General features: G+C 43.3%; 1 protein-coding gene across 3 annotated transcripts; it reads left to right on the top strand.

Annotated features, from left to right (window-relative positions):
- Window positions 1-3,613: 3,613 nt before the first annotated feature.
- Window positions 3,614-18,297, top strand: LOC110523698 (solute carrier family 35 member E4). Of its 3 annotated transcripts, XM_036977379.1 has the most exons (4): window positions 3,614-3,659; window positions 4,265-4,442; window positions 12,243-12,856; window positions 16,705-18,297. In XM_036977379.1, the coding sequence occupies exons 3-4, from the start codon at window positions 12,262-12,264 to the stop codon at window positions 17,220-17,222; spliced, it is 1,113 nt and encodes a 370-aa protein (XP_036833274.1). In that variant the 5' UTR covers window positions 3,614-3,659; window positions 4,265-4,442; window positions 12,243-12,261; the 3' UTR covers window positions 17,223-18,297. The 3 variants fall into 3 exon arrangements, with proteins under 3 accessions (XP_036833274.1, XP_021458297.2, XP_021458295.2); XM_021602622.2 differs by lacking the exon at window positions 3,614-3,659 and having other exon boundaries at window positions 4,247-4,442; XM_021602620.2 differs by lacking the exons at window positions 3,614-3,659; window positions 4,265-4,442 and having other exon boundaries at window positions 11,725-12,856.
- The last annotated feature ends 1,331 nt before the right edge of the window (window positions 18,298-19,628 follow it).

Here is a 19,628-nt window from a genome sequence, read left to right as displayed (position 1 = left end):
CCCTAATTTAGCCCACTACAGTAAGTGATTAACTGGCACTGTGCAGACTTTTTGCATGCCTTTGAGTGCAGATCTATGGTCATCATGTCCATTTTTTGTCCAGGGATAGTTTTTTATTGAGCTGTTTGGTGTGGCTACAAGTTCAGTATTCAGGTAGTCTAATAATTGAATTACAAGTATTAATGGGCTAGGTTATACACATGAATGGAAAAATGAAATTGCATCTGTGGCCCGTCGTTGGAGGTTCCGGACCGTGAACTGTCGCCGGACGCTCCGGACTGGGTACTGTCGCCGGACGCCCTGGACTGTGAACTGTCGCCGGACGCTCCGGACTGGGTACTGTCGCCGGACGCTCCGGACTGGGTACTGTCGCCGGACGCTCCGGACTGGGTACTGTCGCCGGACGCTCCGGACTGTGTACTGTCGCTGGACGCTCTGGACTGCCGAGGCGCACTGTAGGCCTGGTGCGTGGTGCCGGCACTGGTGGTACCGGGCTGGGGACACGCACCTCAGGGCGAGTGCAAGGAGCAGGAACAGGGCGTACTGGACCCTGGAGGCGCACTGGAGGCCTGATGCGTGGTGCCGGTACTGGTGGTACCGGGCTGGTGACACGCACTAAGAGGAACAGGGCGTACTGGACCCTGGAGGCGCACTGGAGGCCTGGTGCCGGAACTGGTGACACGGGCTGGTGACACGCACCTCAGGGCGAGTGAGGGGAGGAGGAACGGGCGTACTGGGCTCTGGAGGCGCACAGGAAGCCTGGTGCTGGCACTGGTGGTACTAGGCTGGTGACACGCACCTCAGGGCGAGTGCAGGGAGGAGGCACAGGATACACTGGACCGTGGAGACGCATTGGAGATCCAGAACATAGAGCTGTCTCAATACGTCCTGGATGGATGCCCATTCTCGCCCGGTAAATGCGAGGAGCTGGAATAGAGCGCACCGGGCTAGAATAGCGCACTGGAGACACCGTACGCATCTCTGCAGAACACGGTGCCTGACCAGTTACACGCTCCCCACGGTAAGCACCGGGAGTTGGCTCAGGTCTCCTACCTGACTCAGCCAATCTCCTCGTGTGCCCCCCCTACCTAAATATGGTCCCCAGTCAGAGACAATGATAAACAGCTGCCTCTGATTGGGAACCAATCTAGGCAACCATAAACACCTAGATATACAAAAACCCCTAGACATACAAAACCCCCTAGACAATACAAAAACTACACAAACCACCCTCGTCACACATCGACCTAACCAAAATGATAAAGAAAACAAAAAAAACTAAGGTCAGGGCGTGACACCTGAAGAAGGCACAGTGATGCTGATCAAATGTTGGTGATTTACCCAATAAATTACTGGGTGTCTATATATGTAGTGTGCGACTCTCTTTATTTGTATAGTTTATAGTTTCTTCAAAGTAGTCACCCTTTGCCTTGATGACAGCTTTGGCATTCTCTCAACCAGCTTCATGAGGAATGCTTTTCCAACAGTCTTTAAGTAGTTCCCACATATGCTGAGCACTTGTTGGCTCTTTGGTCCACTCTTTGGTCCACCCCAACAGAGTTGAGGATTCACATAATCCATGGTTACCTTATATTTAGAGAATAGAATATCCCAGTATTAGTATGTATTCTTATGAAAGATATTTTGGAATTACGCATTACAGTACTTTTATCTGAAAGTTAGCACATATTTTAGCTGATTACTCTTTTAAACGGACATTGGATGGGGTAGATCACATTGTAATGTTTTTTATGCGTTTAGTATCTTATGTAAGATGCCCTGCAATTCAGTTGTCTTTACTGTAAACTGCCAAAGTACACCATTGTGGCACATGCATTTACGTAGGCCTGCTTGTGTAAATAAAACCGAAGCTGATCGTGCTCCCTGACTATATGACATATCTGCAATGTAATGTATGTTCCAAACTGAGGGAGTGTCATGCAATCCAGTTTGCATTTGTTTTTGGGACATTAGTGGGACATCAGGTGTTGTGGTACTTTTGTGTTTGAGGGTACTATATTGTGATCATTTTGCAACCCAATCACAACTAATTTTATTGACTTGTTGCTGAATGTGTTTTGTGCTTGAAAAATGGTTTTGGTTAGTGTGACATCATTGTAGTGTGTGTGGTCACGTTTCCTAGATGGGGTAACCAGTTGAAACTCATGAAAAAAACACTACATATGAAACCTTGCGCTATAATGATATGGCTGTAATTCTGTCAATTATAATTCAACAATCTACCTGTTGGTGTTAAAATGAATAGTAATTGGTAGTTTTAAAATATAATCATAATGTAAACAGTTATCATATGTGGCAGACCAGATGGTTGGGTCAAAAGGTTTACACAGATCAGACACGGACAGAGTAAGATTACTTTCAAAGGTGTTTATTAAAATAATAGTCCAAAAGAAAATAATAGGTCTCCCCCAAGAGACCCTCTCCAGGATACCGTTTTCTGGACTCCGGGTCTTGCTGTATCCTGTGGGGATCAAAAACTGAAAACCCACTGTTCCTAGGCCGTCATTGAAAATAAGAACTTGTTCTTAACGGACTTGCCTAGTAAAATAAAAACGTCTCATACCAACTATACGGGAGTCCTTTCTTCCCTGTGTGCTGCAGTTATGGCAGCTTTATGGAACTTGTATAGCTGGTGAGCAATCAGCCCTTGATTACCCACCAATCCCCAATCAGCCCCAATTAGTCCTGGCTGTAGAGCCCGTCGAGACCTAGCACGTCCAGCAGATGGAGCCATCGCCTCGTGATGTATACTCCGTCTGTCACCAGGCCTCGACGAGTCTCCCCCTGGTGGCTGACCTGCTGTACGCCACACACACTTTACTAAATCAAATGGAGAATACTGTCCCACTTCCCCTGGATGGTGTTTGGATAGTGGGACACGGACCATTTCAGCTATTAAAATACACAAAATGAACCTTTAATCAATTTAAATGTATTTTAATTCATTTGATATTCTAAAATACATTGAAAGGTGTTGTTTTAGTTGTTCATAAGATCTCTGAAACAATTGTAGATGTTATATAGCAAATAAACAGCATAGGATGACCGTGGAAGAAATTAGAGAGGAATAACAGGGGTAGGAAAGGAAGCACAATGAGATGTAATAACAAAGGGAGGATAGAAAAGAGGGTACATTTATAAAAGGGGGCAGAATTTGGGGAATAGTAGAGGTGTTTCAGAATCAAGTAAAAGCTGTGCAAACTCGTTTAGTTAGATTTTCATCAAGACCTTGGAATGTCCCCAAATATATTTTCCAAGGTCACGGAGATGGTTTAGTTAAAGGTTATTGTCATAAAATTGTAAAAACAGAGTGTGTACAGAATTCCCCCTGTTGAGGGGGTTATGGGACCCTATTTCACATTTCTGCTTGTTTATGTGCACATCTGTTTATGTTTGGCTGCTGAGTCTAGCTCTCCTCAAGTGAGGATATATCGATCAGGGTCTCAGCTAAATCAGCTGGGTCCCACTTTCCCCACACTCTGTACATGAGCTAGCTGATCATGCACCCTCTGATTGGTTAAGGACATCTAGCTGGTCCTGCAGCTAGCCCTATAAATAGAACATATTGCCAATCGCCTTGAACCTTCCAGTGCAAGATCAGAGAAAGATATATGGCAGTGTGTTCATGGACTGCATGGGTAAAAACCATTTCCATGTCCATACCCCTGTTTGGCAATGACGTTCCTGTGTGTTGACTCTGTGAGGTTGCCTTATTCCTCTGACCAGGAAAGGTTTTCAGTGAGTCACAGACTAGTTAAATAGGAGTGTATTCCCTCACAGTGTGTTATCTACAAGCTTCTACAAAGTCGTATTGATGAAATCATAACAAGTGTGAGGTGAAGTGGGACACTAATGTATTTCTAATGAGAAAAAAAGTTACTAAAGTGTCCCACTGACACTGAAAGAGACCCTTTAGCTAAAGTAGAGTCTGATGTTGTTTTAGGGGTTGTAGCATCCACTGAATAATACATTATCAAGTTGTTTCATCATTAATTAATGGAAATACACATCACTTAAATAACTCATTTTGATTGTCTACATAGCAGTCTACCAATTTTTAATTGGTAGTCAGCAGTAGGTCAGCATTTGTTCACTGTGTACATTGAGTGCTCTGTTTAGGTTATGTAATTCCAATTTGTGCAGACATGTTTTATGAAGTGTTATATAAAAACAACCGCCTTTAGAGGTGTGCCATGTGTGCTTACACTGCATAATAGAGTAATGCTTCTTCTTCCGCTGTCAGCTTTTGTCCTAGCCGAGGTCATCTTTTCTTAGTGACTGTCCCAGTGAATGAAGAGAGGGTGATTGCAGTGACGTGACCGCACAGCTGATCGGGCGATAACGAGGCAGACAAGCATTCCGCTATGTGCGCCCGGGATGTTTTTGTGATGTTACCAAGCCAAAGATCCACAAAGAAAGAGGTAAATGTAACCAGAAAGCATAGGCAATAGCGTTAGGCTGCCGCGTGATGTTAAATGTGCGTATGGTGAGGATGTTTCACTTGCTGTTTAATCTGGTCTGTCATTGCAGTGGTAGCTGACGATTCTGTGTTTCGTCGTTTATCAGGTCTAATATTTTATTCCGACTTTGTTTTAGGTTTACATGTACATCATTTAGCAGACGCTTTTATCCAGAGCAATTGGGGTTAAGTGCCATGCTCCGTGGAACATCGACAGATGTTGTACGTACTCGGCTCGGGGATTTGAACAAGTGACCTTCCTGTTATTGGTCCAACGCTCTTAACCGTAAGGACGGCTACCTGCCGCCCTATGTATACGGATAGGACAGAGTAGGTTATAATAACTTCAGTTGATAGACACATCATGATTTTCTACACCGCGCTCGCGCTGGATGAAGGAAAGCATGATGAAGCTAGATCCGTGCACTAAATACGCTGTGTAGGACTCTGCGGGGCCGACAAAAAATACAATTACCCCCTTCTGATTCATGTCTCATGTGTAGCCTAGCTGTTGAGCGGGTTAAATGAATCGTCGTAGTTCTGCTACTATTTAATCATGAGACCCCTCGCATGAATTAATCTTCGATAGCTACTTGCGACTGCAGCTGCTAGAGCGGAGGCTTGCTTACATTCCTGGCTGGCGACTTCATTCTGGCTAACAACAGTAGGAGATATGTAGCCAGCTAAATATAGCCGCGGGAAGTAATGGTGCCCTCTGAAAAATCGGGGGGGAAAAAATATTATTAATAAAACAATTTGGCACTGGGACTTTAATAGTCCTGTATTAGCTGACAGATAAGGACAGATATCAATTTGCAAGGCTAGCTCAGGCAAAAATATTTACAGCATCCCCACCGCTGGCAATGCAGCTGAATGTAGCAAATGCAATACTCTTTGGAAACATTTCTCTGTCATAACTTTTGGATTTGAAATTGTAACCAATTACAGACTCACCTGTAGAGGAAGTAGAAGAGTCGGGAGTTTTATAAGGTCTTAAACCTTTTCTTGCCCAGGAAACCCCCTCCCAGGCAAACTGGTGACCCAGGGACCCCCAATAATGTATTCAGGGCCGGCTCCAGGCATAAGCGACAAACGGTTGCTTAGGGCCCCTGGCCGCTATGGGGCTCACTAACCTACATTCATATATATAATTATTTTTTTAGGAACTCAGTCGGGTCTCAACTTACTGTTGAGAGTAAAATGCTTTTCATGGCCAATCCAACGTCTGAAGTGGCCGTACAGCGGCAGGTAGCCTTGGGGTGACAGGTAGTCTAGTGGTTATAGTGTTGTACTACTAACCAAAAGGTTGCAAGATCAAATCCCTGAGCTGACAAGGTAAAAATCTGTCATTCTGCCCCTGAACAGTTCCTAGACTGTCATTGAAAATAATACTTTTTTTCTTAACTGACTTTCCTAGTTAAATAAAGATTAAATGAATACTGTGATGTAGACTTCAGGGCTTTCAGACGACTTCTTGCAATTAGCAGAGCTATTGTGAAGGGAGTTGTCAAGGAAGGAAGTTTGTGTTTATACAGGATGTACCGCCCCCACCTACCATCAACCAATCATGTCAAGGCGGAGCTATACGGAGCCCCCCGCATTTGTACAAAATTTGAGAGGTGCACAGCGATGTGGTACAGAGCTTGATCTGGCCTCTGCATGGCTCCGCAATTGCATCACACCCTCCATACATGTTTGGATCAAGCCTAAATTGGCATTTAGAATAGTAGAATACACAAGGTGCAAGTTTGAAATGTGGTTGTGCATCAGCAGTTTTTCTCTTTTTTTTGTAAGTCCCTGACAGCCAGTTAATTGGCCATGTCAGCTTACAATTTGTAGATTGGTAAGTTAGTCTATCCATTTATCTAAACTTGTACAGTAGTAATGATGGTCGAATACCGACCTGGCACACTGGGCATGTGCCCAGGTGCCCTGACCTCCACGGGGCCCCCGTTGATTTTGTTTGTCACTCTCACTCAGATATTAAGATGGCACAAGTCATGGCAAAATGTGTAGAATTGCATGAAATGTGTTATAAAATTGCAGAAAATTTTCTCCGCCCCATGGCAAAATGTGTAGAACTGCAGGAAATGTACTTTAAAACGTAAATGTTTCCCTCCGCTTGGTGGGGGGCCCCCCAACCAAATCTAGCTTAGGGCCCAAAAGGCTAGAGCCGGCCCTGCATGTCTTATCACCAGGCGAATGATAATGGCAAGTTGAGGTTATCAGCATTTAAAAATTAATACATTTAATAGATAGTTTTTTGTTATTTTGACCTCCCCACATTATAAATGGAACAAGAAGTGTAAACTCTGACATAGCGATTTGGGACTGTGTAGGCGCAGACTGAGCAAGAAAAACAAACAAAAAAACAAATGATGTTCTACTTGTCAGTGTTCTAAATGGGACATTATTTGTCTTTTTACTTAAGCACTGTACTTGACTTGGGCAAGAGCTCACCGGAACTGAGTACCGGCACCTCAAATTGTCTTCTGCATGAGTTTCTGCATCTCCTATAGAATAATATAATATTATCTCAAAAGTATTAACCTAGTATTGAGGAGCTCCTGCACCTAAATATAAATTGCACTGGCACCCAAAAATAGTACCAACAGCTATTTGGGTCCAAATCAAGCACTGGCCTAAACATGCATATGTAACAGTTTTGCTTCCGTCCCTCTCCTCACCCCTACCTGGGATCGAACCAGGGACCCACTGCACATATCAACAACTGACACCCTTGAAGCATCGTTACCCATCGTTCCACAAAAGCCACGGCCCTTGCAGAGCAAGGGGAACAACTACTTCAGGTCTCAGAGCAAGTGCCGTCACCCAATTGAAACCCTATTAGTGTGCACCACCGCTAACTAGCTAGCAATTTCACATCGGTTACACATGACCTCATGGATTTCCAAGGTGAGTTCTTTTCTGATGACCACGGCCAGCTGGGCACCGGTGAGTGCAGCACAAAGCTTGAGTCTTGGCATTGACTGTTCTCGTTTTGGGGCCACTCTTGATCTTGCTGCTAGGAATGCCAATTGGAGCCGTCCATTGGTGTCTTCAGTACGGAGGTACGTGACGGCACCGTACGCATGTTCTGAGGCATCACTGAAGACGTGAATACTTGACGTAACACCTTAGCAGTGTGACCTGAGACATCTGTGGAAGTTTGAAGACCCTTTGAAGGCCCTTGAAGGGGTGGCAGGTAGCCTAGTGGCTAGAGCATTGGGCCAGTAACCGGGAGGTTACTGGATCGAATCCCCGGCCTGACAAGGTAAAAATCTGTTGTTCTGCTCCTGAACAAGGCAGTTAACCAACATGCTGTTGGTTAATAAGAAATAAGAATTTGTTCTTAAGTGATTTGTGTAGTGAAATAAAGGGTCCATCTGAGCTGAGTCTTGATGGTGGCGGCTTTGCAAAGGTGACCCAAATGCACTGGTTCTGTTGGGGTGATTAGATGGGGATAGTTTGATCTGATGTGCATTAATGGCTGCAACTGATCCAGCAGTTGAAGGGGTAGGCATTTGAGGTGCCAGTATCTTTTCTGAAGGGCTTTGTCCGGTAGGTATGCGGTGCAACGCCCAACTCTTCAGCTGTGAAGGCTCTGTGAATGTCAAAGGACCTGTTTGGTTGACTAACAGGGGCCACTCACACAGAAGCTCCATGGACGATGAGGATATCTTGACGCACCATACAAAGTGCCAAGTCCTCAGGATTGCCTAGGAGGCCTGTGCACTCTGACTTGTCGTTCAACAGGGTGCACGTGTCAAGTGACTTGATGCCGCGCCGCAAGATGACTCAACTCATTTTCAGCAGCACCGTCGATCACCGGTGTAGCTCACCCTCAGAGCGCACCATCAGAGCGAATCTTTGGAATGCCTTGATGTCACCGCTCTTGATGTTGGGGCCATCCATTCACCCGGTGATGCATTGGAGGGCAAGCTGGTGGTGCTGGCCATACAGTTCTGTGAGGGAATCCATGGTGTCACTGTATGGGTACCTGCTTTGCCGTAGGAGTCGTAAATTAGCAAAGCCTCTTCCAACTTCAAGTGGTCCACCAATATCTGAAAGTTGAAGCACTCTGTTGTATCTACAGGCAGCACATTGTCGAGGGCCAACTTCAGCCTTGCAAACTCTTGTGGGTCTTCATTGATGAAGTTGGTCCACGGTAGACGCACTCCCGGCTGGGTGGAGAAGGTGTGCGGTAGCGGACAGGTGAGTGCCAACAACGATCAGGTGAGTAGGCCGGGCAGCGACGGTCAGGCGAGTAGTCGCAGTGGCGATGGTCGGTTAAGGGGTGATGACAATGGTCATGTCAGTAGTCGCGGTGGCGACGGTCAGGTGAGTAGTTGCGGGGTAGACAGTCAGACGTGGGCTGACAATGGCAATCAGTTGAGGATTTACAACAACAATCAGGCGTAGGCTGACCATAGAGGTCAGGTAAGTAGTCGCAGCAGCATCGGTCAGGTGAGTAGTCACGGCGATGACAGTCAGGTGTGGGCTAACGACGGCAATCAGGTGTGGGCTGACCGTAATGGTCAGGTGAGTAGTCGCGACGGCAACAATCAGGTGTGGGCTGATGACCGCAGTGGTTAGGTTAGGGCTGACGTTGGCGATCCTATGAAGTCAGCCCTCTGGGTGACGCTTTAGGGCTCCGAGTTCTGAAATGAGAAGTCGACTGGTTTCACTGGTGCGATGACTCACGATGTCGAGGGGTTGACTGAGTAGATGATGATGATGATGAGGATGACTGGTCTGAGAAGGAGAGCCCTCTGATCCTAAGGTTTTCAATGAGCTGCTCTATCTTATCACACTGCCTTTGTGACTGCAGGTTATCATCTCTGGTTGTCACTAGCTTTGCCCACTCAGGCTGACTAGTCGAGATGTGCCTGCTGTGGGTGGCCGGTGAGTTGGCCATTATTAATGAAGGTGAGGCACCATCCTCATTGTTGCGAGTCAGCCTGGGTAGTTAGTGGCTTGAACTGTTTGGGACCAATTGAAGCAGATTAATTTAGCTCTTCCGTTAGCTCCAGTATCTCCCGTGTTAACTTCTCAGTTTCCTCTCCTTTCAGCTTCAGGAACATTACGACTGTTCTGGAAGAAGAACGGGTTTCTCTCTGATCTTGTACAGGGGGGTAGCTGCTGCTGGTCTTGCTGTGAGAGTAATTAATTCCACTCACAGCGCCGTCTGCCCGTGGTCACTCGTTGGAGTGGTGTTTTGTTGTGTGTGGTGTTTGCCTTGAGCCTTCTTGGATGGGCACTCCTAATGTAACTCTATGGCAGCACCCAATGGGCTTGAATTTTCAAGAAAGCAAAAAATAGACCATGTTTGTATGTGGCTTTATTAACTCAATGTTTTTTATTTTCTTTTACATTGTTTGCAAACTGATATGTGACACCTTTTAATGCCAAAATAACATGCAAAACAGGCAACTCCACCTGCCCTGAATGACAGGTCGCCACTACACCAAGTGTACAAAACATTAAGAACACCTTGATTCGGAGGGGTTGGGTTAAATGCGGAAGACACATTTTGGTTGAATGCATTCAGTTGTGCAACTGACTAGGTATCCCCTTTCCCTAATATTGAGTTAAACAGCCTCAGATCAGCCTCAATTCGTTGGGGCATGGACTCTACAATGTGTTGAAAGCGTTCCACAGGGATGCTGGCCATGTTGACACCAATGCTTCTCACAGTTTTGTCAAGTTGGCTGGATGTCCTTTGGGTGGTGAACCATTCTTGATACACGGGAAACTGTTGAGCGTGAAAAACCCAGCAGCGGTGCAGTTCTTGACACAAACCGGTGCACCTGGCAACTACTAACATACTCCATTCAAAGGCACTTAATAAGTATTTTGTCTTGCCCATTTATTTCCAGTCAATGTAATGAGCCTATAATTTTTAGTAATTTTATTGTAAATCGAACTTTGCCCACTATAACTCCGCCTATGCATTGAATTGATATCACACAATACATTGTAGGTGCACTTGATCTCCCGTGCCCTGCAGAGAATTGCACTCGGCTTGCATTTTGACTCATAAAGTTCCTCATAAAGAAGTGATGCTTTTCCAAATTTGGACAAATTATTACAAAATGAAAAGCTGAAATGTCTTGAGTCAATAAGTATTCAATCCCTTTGTTATGGCGAGCCCAAATATGTTCAGGAGTAAACATTTGCTTCACAAGTCACATCATTTGTTGCATGGACTCTCTCTGCGTGCAATAATATTGATAAACATGATTTTTGAATGACTACCTCATCTCTGTACCCCACAAATAAAATGATCTGTAAGGTCCCTCGGTCGAGCGGTGAATTTCAAACACAGATTCAACCACAAAGAACGTGGAGGTATTCCAATGGTTTGCAAAGAAGGGCACCGATTGGTAAAAAAAAGCGGACATTGAATATCCCTTTGAGCATGTTGAAGTTATTCATTACACTTTGGATGGTGTATCAATACACCCAGTCACTACAAAGATACAGGCATCCTTCTTAACTCAGTTGCCAGAGAGGAAGGAAACCGCTCAGGGATTTAACAATGAGGCCAATGGGGACTTTAAAACAGTAACAGAGTTTAATGGCTGTGATAGGAGAAATCTGGCGATGGATCAACAAAATCGTAGTTACTCCACAATATTAACCTAATTGACAGAGTGAAAAAAAGGAAGCCTGTACAGAATTAAAAAACATGCATCCTGTTTGCAACAAGGCACTAAAGTAAAACTGCAAATTATTTCTTTGCCACATTAACTTCATGTCCTGAATACAAAGCGTTATGTTTGGGGCAAATCCAACACAACACATCACTGAGTACATCTCTATATATTTCCAAGAATGGTGGTGGGTGGCTGCATCATGTTATGGGTATGCATGTCATCGGCAAGGACTAGGGAGTTTTTATGATGAACAAAAACGGAATTGAGCTAAGCACAGGCAAAATCATAGAGGAAAACCTGGTTCTGTCTGCTTTCCACCAGACACTGGGAGACAAATTCCCCTTTCAGTAGGACAATAACCTAAAACACAAGGCCAAATATACACTGGAGTTGCTTACCGAGATGACATTGAATGTTCCTGAGTGGCCTAGTTACTGTTTTGTCTTAAAATGACTTGAAAATGGCTGTGTAGCAATGATCAACATCCAACTTTTTTAAAGAATAATGTGCAAATATTGTACAATCGAGTTGTGCAAAGCCCTTCGAGACTTACCCAGAAAGACTCACAGCTGTAATTGCTGACAAAGGTGATTCTAACCTGTATTGACTCAGGGGGTTGAATACTTATGTAATCAAGATATATTAGTGTTTTATTTTTCATATTTATTTTTTTTACAAATGTTAGATTTTTTGTGTGTAGAAAATAAAAACTACAAACATTTAAATCCATTTTCATCCCACTTTCTAACACAACAAAATGTAGAAAAAGTGAAGCGGTGTGAATACTTTCTGAAGGCACTGTATTTCAAGGGAATAAACTTAACTTAAGTCTTCCTCCGAGACGATTGAATGACAAATTTTAAGTTTTTATCAAAAACAACTGTTTTCAGCACCCACTGCAATTACACACAACATTGTTCTGTGTAATTGCGGGCTATTCTTTGGGTGCTGAAAACAGTAGTTTTTGATAAAAACTTAATTTTATGTGACGTTGGAGCTCCAGCCCGCCCACACAGTCACTGCTCAACTCCATCGTGAATCATGGAGTGGAGTTTAGTTGGCTAGTTATTGCTTAACCAAGTCAAGATGTGTTTGCCTTACAGAAACGAGGATGAAATCAACATGATTAGCACCGATGGCCTCTCTAAATGCGAGGCGACCTGGCGCGAGACTGGGAAAAGGCCACAGGCGGAGATGTTGCACCTTCTGCCCGCTGTCATTGTCTGGCTTGTGACGGGGACAACCATCTCCAGTCTTAACAAATGGATTTTTGCAGTGTACAACTTCAGGTACCCCTTACTGCTGTCGGCCCTGCACATGTTGACAGCGATAGTGGTGGACTATGGGCTTATTAAACTGCGAATGCTCCAGCAAAACGGTGGGGTTGACAACCAGAAGGACCTTACCACCAGCGCCAAATGCAAGGTGTTTCTATTGAGCTTGACATTTTGTGCCAGCATCGCATTTGGCAACGTGGGTCTGAACTATGTCCAGCTGTCATTTGCCCAAATGATCTACACCACCACGCCAATCTTCACCCTGGCCATCTCCACTCTGATCCTGGGCAAGCAACACCACATCCTCAAATACACAGCCATGATGCCCATCTGTCTGGGAGCCTCGTTCAGCATCATGGGCGAGGTCCAGTACGACCAGACAGGCTGCTTCTTCGTATTCGCTGCGACAATGTTGAGAGGTGTCAAATCCATCCAGCAAGGTGAGTCACAGCTGCTACCTTCAACTTGTCTTTATGATAGTTGTTATGTTGCATCTCTGATGGTGGTTGACACATTGATCATCACTTTATAAATGTTGAACTGTATAATAAACTTTTGTTGTTGCCCTAGGGGTCGTTCCTAAGGATTTCAATCAATTTCTGACTTCTGATTTGAACATAACCTTTCTTACATGTTTGCCGATGGTGGAAGTGGTCAGAAAGTTACATTTTTGGCCTGAATGCCAAAACATTTAGGAGATTAGGTGTTCAAAGATTACCCATTTTGCCTACCCTACCATGTCTTCATCACTGAAAAAGATTCAGTTTGATATAATTTGAAAGTTTACAAACAGGGTTGTCAAACTGTTTAATGATTTCTAGAAATATTCATTTTATATTCATCAATCATTTTAAAGTTTTAACGTCATTATCTAAAAACGTGTAAACTCAGATGTTTCTCATTTTCACTAATGTTGTAGCTTAGACCCTATTTTTCATCATCTGAAGTATTTGTGTTGTGCCCATCATCGATTGAGAGACAGCATACTCTTGGGTATAATTTCAATCATAGAAATATAATTAATAGAATGGACCTATCCCTTCAGACCCCTGCAATCAGAAGACACAAAGAGAAAGGTTTTACTCCACCCAAAATCTGTCCAAGAAAATAAGCCCACGAAGTGAGGAATTTTTGTATGGAGGTCAGTGAAAGAGTGTTGAATTTGGTCAAAGGAAAATGTAATTGCTAATTTGCTATGTAAGGCTTATTTGAGCAAATATAAGTTTTGTTATGGTTTGGTTGTTAGTTACGAATGCACTGATATAGGTGGACGCATGTGGCAATTTGAAAGAAACATTATACTGGAGTTGTGCCTGTTGTCATAGAGAGAGAGATAGAGGACTCATCATGGATATAATCTGTTTTAGCATGGACATTGCCATTGAGGAATTCTCCCATTTTTAAAGGAGTCCACTGGGTGGGGATTCCTATGAGTTGGGAGCAATCAGCAAATGGAGAAGAAAATGTACTTCTTTAAAATGGAGATAGCTAGCCTCAATGGCACCGCCCATGCTATAATGGCACACATAGAAAGATGAGTAATCTCTTTGGCCTGGTAGTCACACACATATCTGCCCTCTCATTGGCTAGAATGGTCCCACCTGTTCTCTCCTGCTTTCTATGTTTGAGGACATGTATTTCCATTGCTAGAGTAGTCACTCGAATATCTTGTTAATACTGTATAATAGACCATCTTTGCTACAATTTAGCTGCTACACAATTGACATTCAAATTGAATTGAAACTTCTAATTACTACCAGTAAGATGGCTGATGGTCCACCCACTGTCGAATGTCAACTTGAATGGGAATGTCTATCCTATTATCTATATTTTAAGGATTTCAATAGGTTTCCAATGGAAGATTGATAGTTTAATTTATAACAATGGATATTCTCACTCAAGTCAACGTAATTTGATGTGTAGACCTCCAACCATCTTTGTGGTACCATTTGAAAGTTAAAATTTCAATTATGTTCTAGTCTCATAGTCTTTTAATTATAGGCCTATGGTTTATTATGTGTAGGTCTATGTGAGTCGCATGGTAAATATAAGAGTAATGGATTTACGTAGGCCTACAATACGTTTTAGTAGGGAATAGGGGAGGCTGTGCTTTTCTGATCTTTTATCATCTTTCTGATACTCTACCATTTGAAAGTTTACATTTAAACTTTTTTCACATTTTAGTACATTATCAGCCAAAACATGACACTCACCCTGTAGTCACGAGTGTGCTGTGTCTCAACTGATGGCAGGCAGAACACAAACACCTCAGACAATGTAAAATACGGTCAAAGCTAAAATGTATATAAACACAACCTTAGTTTACGCTTTTTTTTAGATAATTGACATTAAAGCTTAAAACATTTGACAACCCTGTTTGTACATTTTCAAATGATATTATACTCAACCATTTAATTTGTTCAGTGATGAAGACATCATGTCTCATGCTAGGATGGGGTATGCAAAATGGGTCAAATTTAAGCACCTCTTTTCTCTTGAATTTTTTTTGGGCATTCAGGTCCAAAAAGTCACTTTCTCACTACTTCTTCCACGAGCAAACATGTACGGGAGGTTTTGTTGAAATGAAAAAGGGTGCAGTCAGAAGTCATGGGAATTATATGGAACGACCCCTCAGCAATATGAACATATGGGTGCTATCAGATTTTGGAGGACAAATCAGAAATGTCCCTGCGTACTTAAATACTTTCCTTTCAAAAGAGTGGAAAATATGTCCCCTAACTGAAATTCTCTGACATCAGTCAGAGTGTATATTTGGTGTTTCTTCCAATCCCATATAAACTTCCCACACTGCAGTCAGTGCTGGACATTTTTACTGCTGCCCTGAGTTACCAAGTAACACACCCAGTCTAGCTAGAGGTGTTGTGTTGCCTGTTGCTAAGGACACTTTCAAAACTACTGACAGGGCTGACCCAATAAAAACTTATCAAAAAGGACTAATTCCTGACAGGTAAACCAGGCAGAGAGCTCATTCTAGTTCTGTGGCAGAGTTCTATCCTGTTTACCAGGAATTAGTCCTATCACTTTGTTACTGTCATACTTTCAAATCAAATATTATGTCACATGTTTTGTAAATGATAGCTGTTATCTAAGAGTGATATGCTTACTTATGGGCCCTTCCCAACTATGATGAGAGAAAGAAAATACAGAAATAATAGAAGACTAAAACACATAATAATAATAAAAGTAATAATAAATACATAATGAGTAACGATAACTTGGCTACTGTATATACATCAAATCAAATCAAATCAAATTTATTTTATATAGCCCTTCGTACATCAGCTGATATCTCAAAGTGCTGTACAGAAACCCAGCCTAAAACCCCAAACAGCAAGCAATGCAGGTGAAGAAGCACGGTGGCTAGGAAAAACTCCCTAGAAAGGCCAAAACCTAGGAAGAAACCTAGAGAGGAACCAGGCTATGTGGGGTGGCCAGTCCTCTTCTGGCTGTGCCGGGTGGAGATTATAACAAAACATGGTCAAGATGTTATAAGATGTTATAAGATGTTATACACAGGGTACCAGTATCGAGTCGATGTACTGGGGTACGAGGTGATTGAGGTAGATATGTACATATAACTAGGAATAAAGTTACATATAGATTAAAACTCTCGACTTCCTTAATTTCCTTCCTGTATTTGAACAGTATGAATCTGTTAATATATTTTCTCTACTTGTTTTGTTGGTGTACTGTATAGTGCTGTACTGATAATGAACCTGCTAGTCTCATGATGTGAAATCCATTCTAAGTAAACAAACCTATGACATTTCCATGTTCTGAACATGGCAGATTTGACATTATGTTAAAATAATGACTTATGGTCTGGATTTTCTACTCACTCAGAACCACCACCCTGAAATACCAATGTTGTTGGATGGTGTCGTGTCGTGTTTCAGCAGCTATTTTCAAACTACCCTCGTAAAGGTCTCACTTGTTTACTTTATATGACACGCATCAGTGGTGCACGTGTCTTGTTATTTTGCTAAAGGAGTCTCACTCCCTTGGTATCCATGCCATTAGCTGACGTGTTGTTTCACAAATATAACACATCTCAATGATATGAATGTGGAACTACAGTGTTGTTTTGTATGATTATGTTTTATTTCTCTCTATCCTCTCTTATCTTTGTATTTAATCCCGCCACCCAAAACCAAACCTTGTGTTTGCGCTATAATGTTTAGTCTGTCATGAGACTACTTTGTATTTAAGCCTACTTTGCGTGTTTTCTGCTTCGCTCTATGTGCTTTTCTTTGTGTGTGTGTCTCAGGTATCTTGCTCCAGGAAGAGAAAATCAACTCTGTGTTCCTGCTGTACCTGATGTCTATCCCCAGTTTCTGCATCCTGGCCGTAGCTGCTCTGGCCCTGGAGAACTGGGCCGTGCTGGAGTCTCCAATGCACTACGACCACAACCTGTGGCTCCTCATTCTGCTCAGCTGCCTGGGCTCTGTCATGTACAACCTGGCCAGCTGCTGCGTCATAACCCTCACCTCCGCCGTCACCCTGCACATCCTGGGCAACCTGAGTGTGGTGGGCAACCTGCTGCTCTCCCAACTGCTGTTCGGCAACGAGATGTCAGCGCTCAGCTGTGCCGGTGTGGCTCTTACTCTCTCTGGCATGCTCATCTACCAGAACTCTGAGTTCATCTCCAACTACCTGGATGCACGGCGAGCTAAAGCCAGGGAGCTCAGCCGAGTGAGGGAGGAGGATATTGCATTCCAACCACCCCCCCAAAACCAGCAGGAGAGGGTAGACGCTGCCGGGAAACGAGAGGACAAGATGGACTGAGAGAGAGGGGGAGAGAGAGAGAGATTTCCTGTCCTTAGGGTTAGTTAAGTCAGGTGGTTCTGTGGAGAGGTTTAGGAAATTGTCTGTGACCTCATGATGTCATAGTTGATGATGACGACATGAGTGACAGAACTTGTTTGGTTGGGTCGTTTTTACCTCTTCACTGTGCCAATGTATTTATTTCAGCCATGGTCTCATGGAACAGAAGTCAGCTGACTAAAAAAACAGATGCCTTTAGAAAAGTGACAGTTGAGTTTGTACTGTTCTAATACTCATACATGCACACATACTGGTATGCATGCATGAGCACACAAACTATGTGATACATCTCATGAGATATCATGCACTGTTACTCACACTACACTGTGAAAATGTTCTCTCTGAGTGAGTGCTCAGTGGGATGGTTGGGTGGGAAGGACTAGGAACACTGCTCTTATGGATGGGCACAAATACGTTTTAAAAACATATGGTAATGTTACCTAACCTTCCCCTGGTCTCGTATCAGTGGGAAAGAGGTTTTCTGGCAGCTTTTATTTGGGGATCTTAAAATGGGTGTTCCGCATTTGTTATAGTGCTATAGCTTTTGTCTAGATGAAGTTTACAATGGCGTAAACATTCAAGCTAACAGGTTCAGCATATAATTTCTCCTGGCTGTTTGTAGGCATGGCGGCCAGTAAGCCACAGTGTTAATCTACTGCATAGTGAGGCATAGATCTGAGGGGAGCCACCTTGTCCCACTAAACGACCCCTTATTGCATTTCTCTTCATTTCCTCTTAATAAAAGGAACCTATTATAATAATTTTAATAACCTCCTACCTTTACAGCAGTTCTCACTGCAGCAAATGTCTATTATAAGGCCTATCCACTCTCTAAGGAGTCTCACTCATCTTTAGCACACTCCATAAAAAGTGTTTCATCATTCTCTCCTTACCGCCACTCAAACAGAAATGTCTTCTCCACTCAGAGGGTGCCACATTACATTTAGTCTTTATAACTGACCTCTGCTGGACAGTGTTATTGTAACTCCATGTGAATTTTTGAATATTTATGATGCAATGGTATTTCTTTCATTTATTTTTTATTCTGTAAGCAACACTATTTTTTGTCCTGTTTATGATTCTTACACAGGACAAAGAGGAAGTTGTTATTGGATTTCTGTTTACTAAATTGAATACAAAAGCTGTAGTATGTCTCTTACCAGAATTGACCTTGATCACAAACTAAAACTACTTAATTGAAGTTGGAAAGTTCTTACATGATGTGTCCAAAGCACTGACATAGGTCAGAAGTCACTCAGTAACTGGAGGTCTAGTCAACTGGTCTGTCACTTGGCCAACTAATGTACACTACCTTTCAACATTTTGCAGTCACTTAGAAATGTCCTTGCTTTTGAAAGAAAAAATGTAACTTCTTTAGATTAGTTGAGTATCTGGAGCATCAGCATTTGACGGTTCGATTACAGGCTCAAAATGGCCAGAAACAAAGACTTTCTTCTGAAACTCGTCAGTCTATTCTTGTTCTGAGAAATGCGAGAAATTGCCAAGAAACTGAAGATCCCGTACAACGCTGTGTACTACTCCCTTCAGCACAAACCAGAATAGATATGATATGATATGTTTCCATGAGATGCCATCTTAACCGACTTAATTTTAAATATATATTTTTTTACCCCTTTTTCTCCCCAATTGGTAGTTAGTCTAATCTCATCTCTGCAACTCCCGTACGGACTCGGGAGAGGCGAAGGTTGAGAGCCGTGCGTCCTCCGAAACACAACCCAACCAAGCCGCACTGCTTCTTGACACAATGCCCACTTAACCCGGAAGCCAGCCGCACCAATGTGTCGGAGGAAACACTGTACACCTAGCAACCGCGTCAGTGTGCACTGCACCTGGCCCGCCACAGGAGTCGCTAGTGCACGATGGGACAGGGACATCCCTGCCGTCCAAACCCTCCCCTAACCTGGACGACGCTGGGCCAATTGTGTGCCGCCCCATGGGTCTCACGATCGCGGCCGGCAGCAACAGAGTCTGGACTCGAACCCAGAACTTCTAGTGGCACAGCTAGCACTGCGATGCTGTGCCTTAGACAACTGCACCACTCGGGAGGCCCTTTAACTGACTTAACCTGTTGAGTGTAGGGGGCAGTATTTTGATGTTTGGATGAAAAACTTACCCAAATGAAACTGCCTATTTCTCAGGCCCAGAATCTAGAATATGCATATAATTAGGATAGAAAACACTCTAAAGTTTCCGAAACTGTCAAAATATTGTCTGTGAGTATAACAGAACTGATATTGCAGGCAAAAACCTGAGGAAAATCCAACCCGGAAGTGCTGTTTTTCCTGAAAGCTCTCTGTTCCATTGCCTGCCTTCACTCTATTTAAAGGGATATCAACCATATTCATT

This window comes from Oncorhynchus mykiss, chromosome 5 (assembly GCF_013265735.2).
Source record: "Oncorhynchus mykiss isolate Arlee chromosome 5, USDA_OmykA_1.1, whole genome shotgun sequence".
Lineage (NCBI taxonomy): Eukaryota > Metazoa > Chordata > Actinopteri > Salmoniformes > Salmonidae > Oncorhynchus > Oncorhynchus mykiss.
Note: the sequence above shows the minus strand (reverse complement) of the source record. Positions and strands in the feature narration are given on the sequence as shown.

What these genes read in the sequence shown, in the direction of transcription:
- LOC110523698 (XM_021602620.2), top strand. Translation starts at nt 12,226, where the DNA reads ATGTGTTTGCCTTACAGAAACGAGGATGAAATCAACATGATTAGCACC. An exon ending in TGTCAAATCCATCCAGCAAG is followed by an intron (nt 12,857 to 16,704) that starts GTGAGTCACAGC and finishes TGTGTGTCTCAG; the next exon opens with GTATCTTGCTCCAGGAAGAG.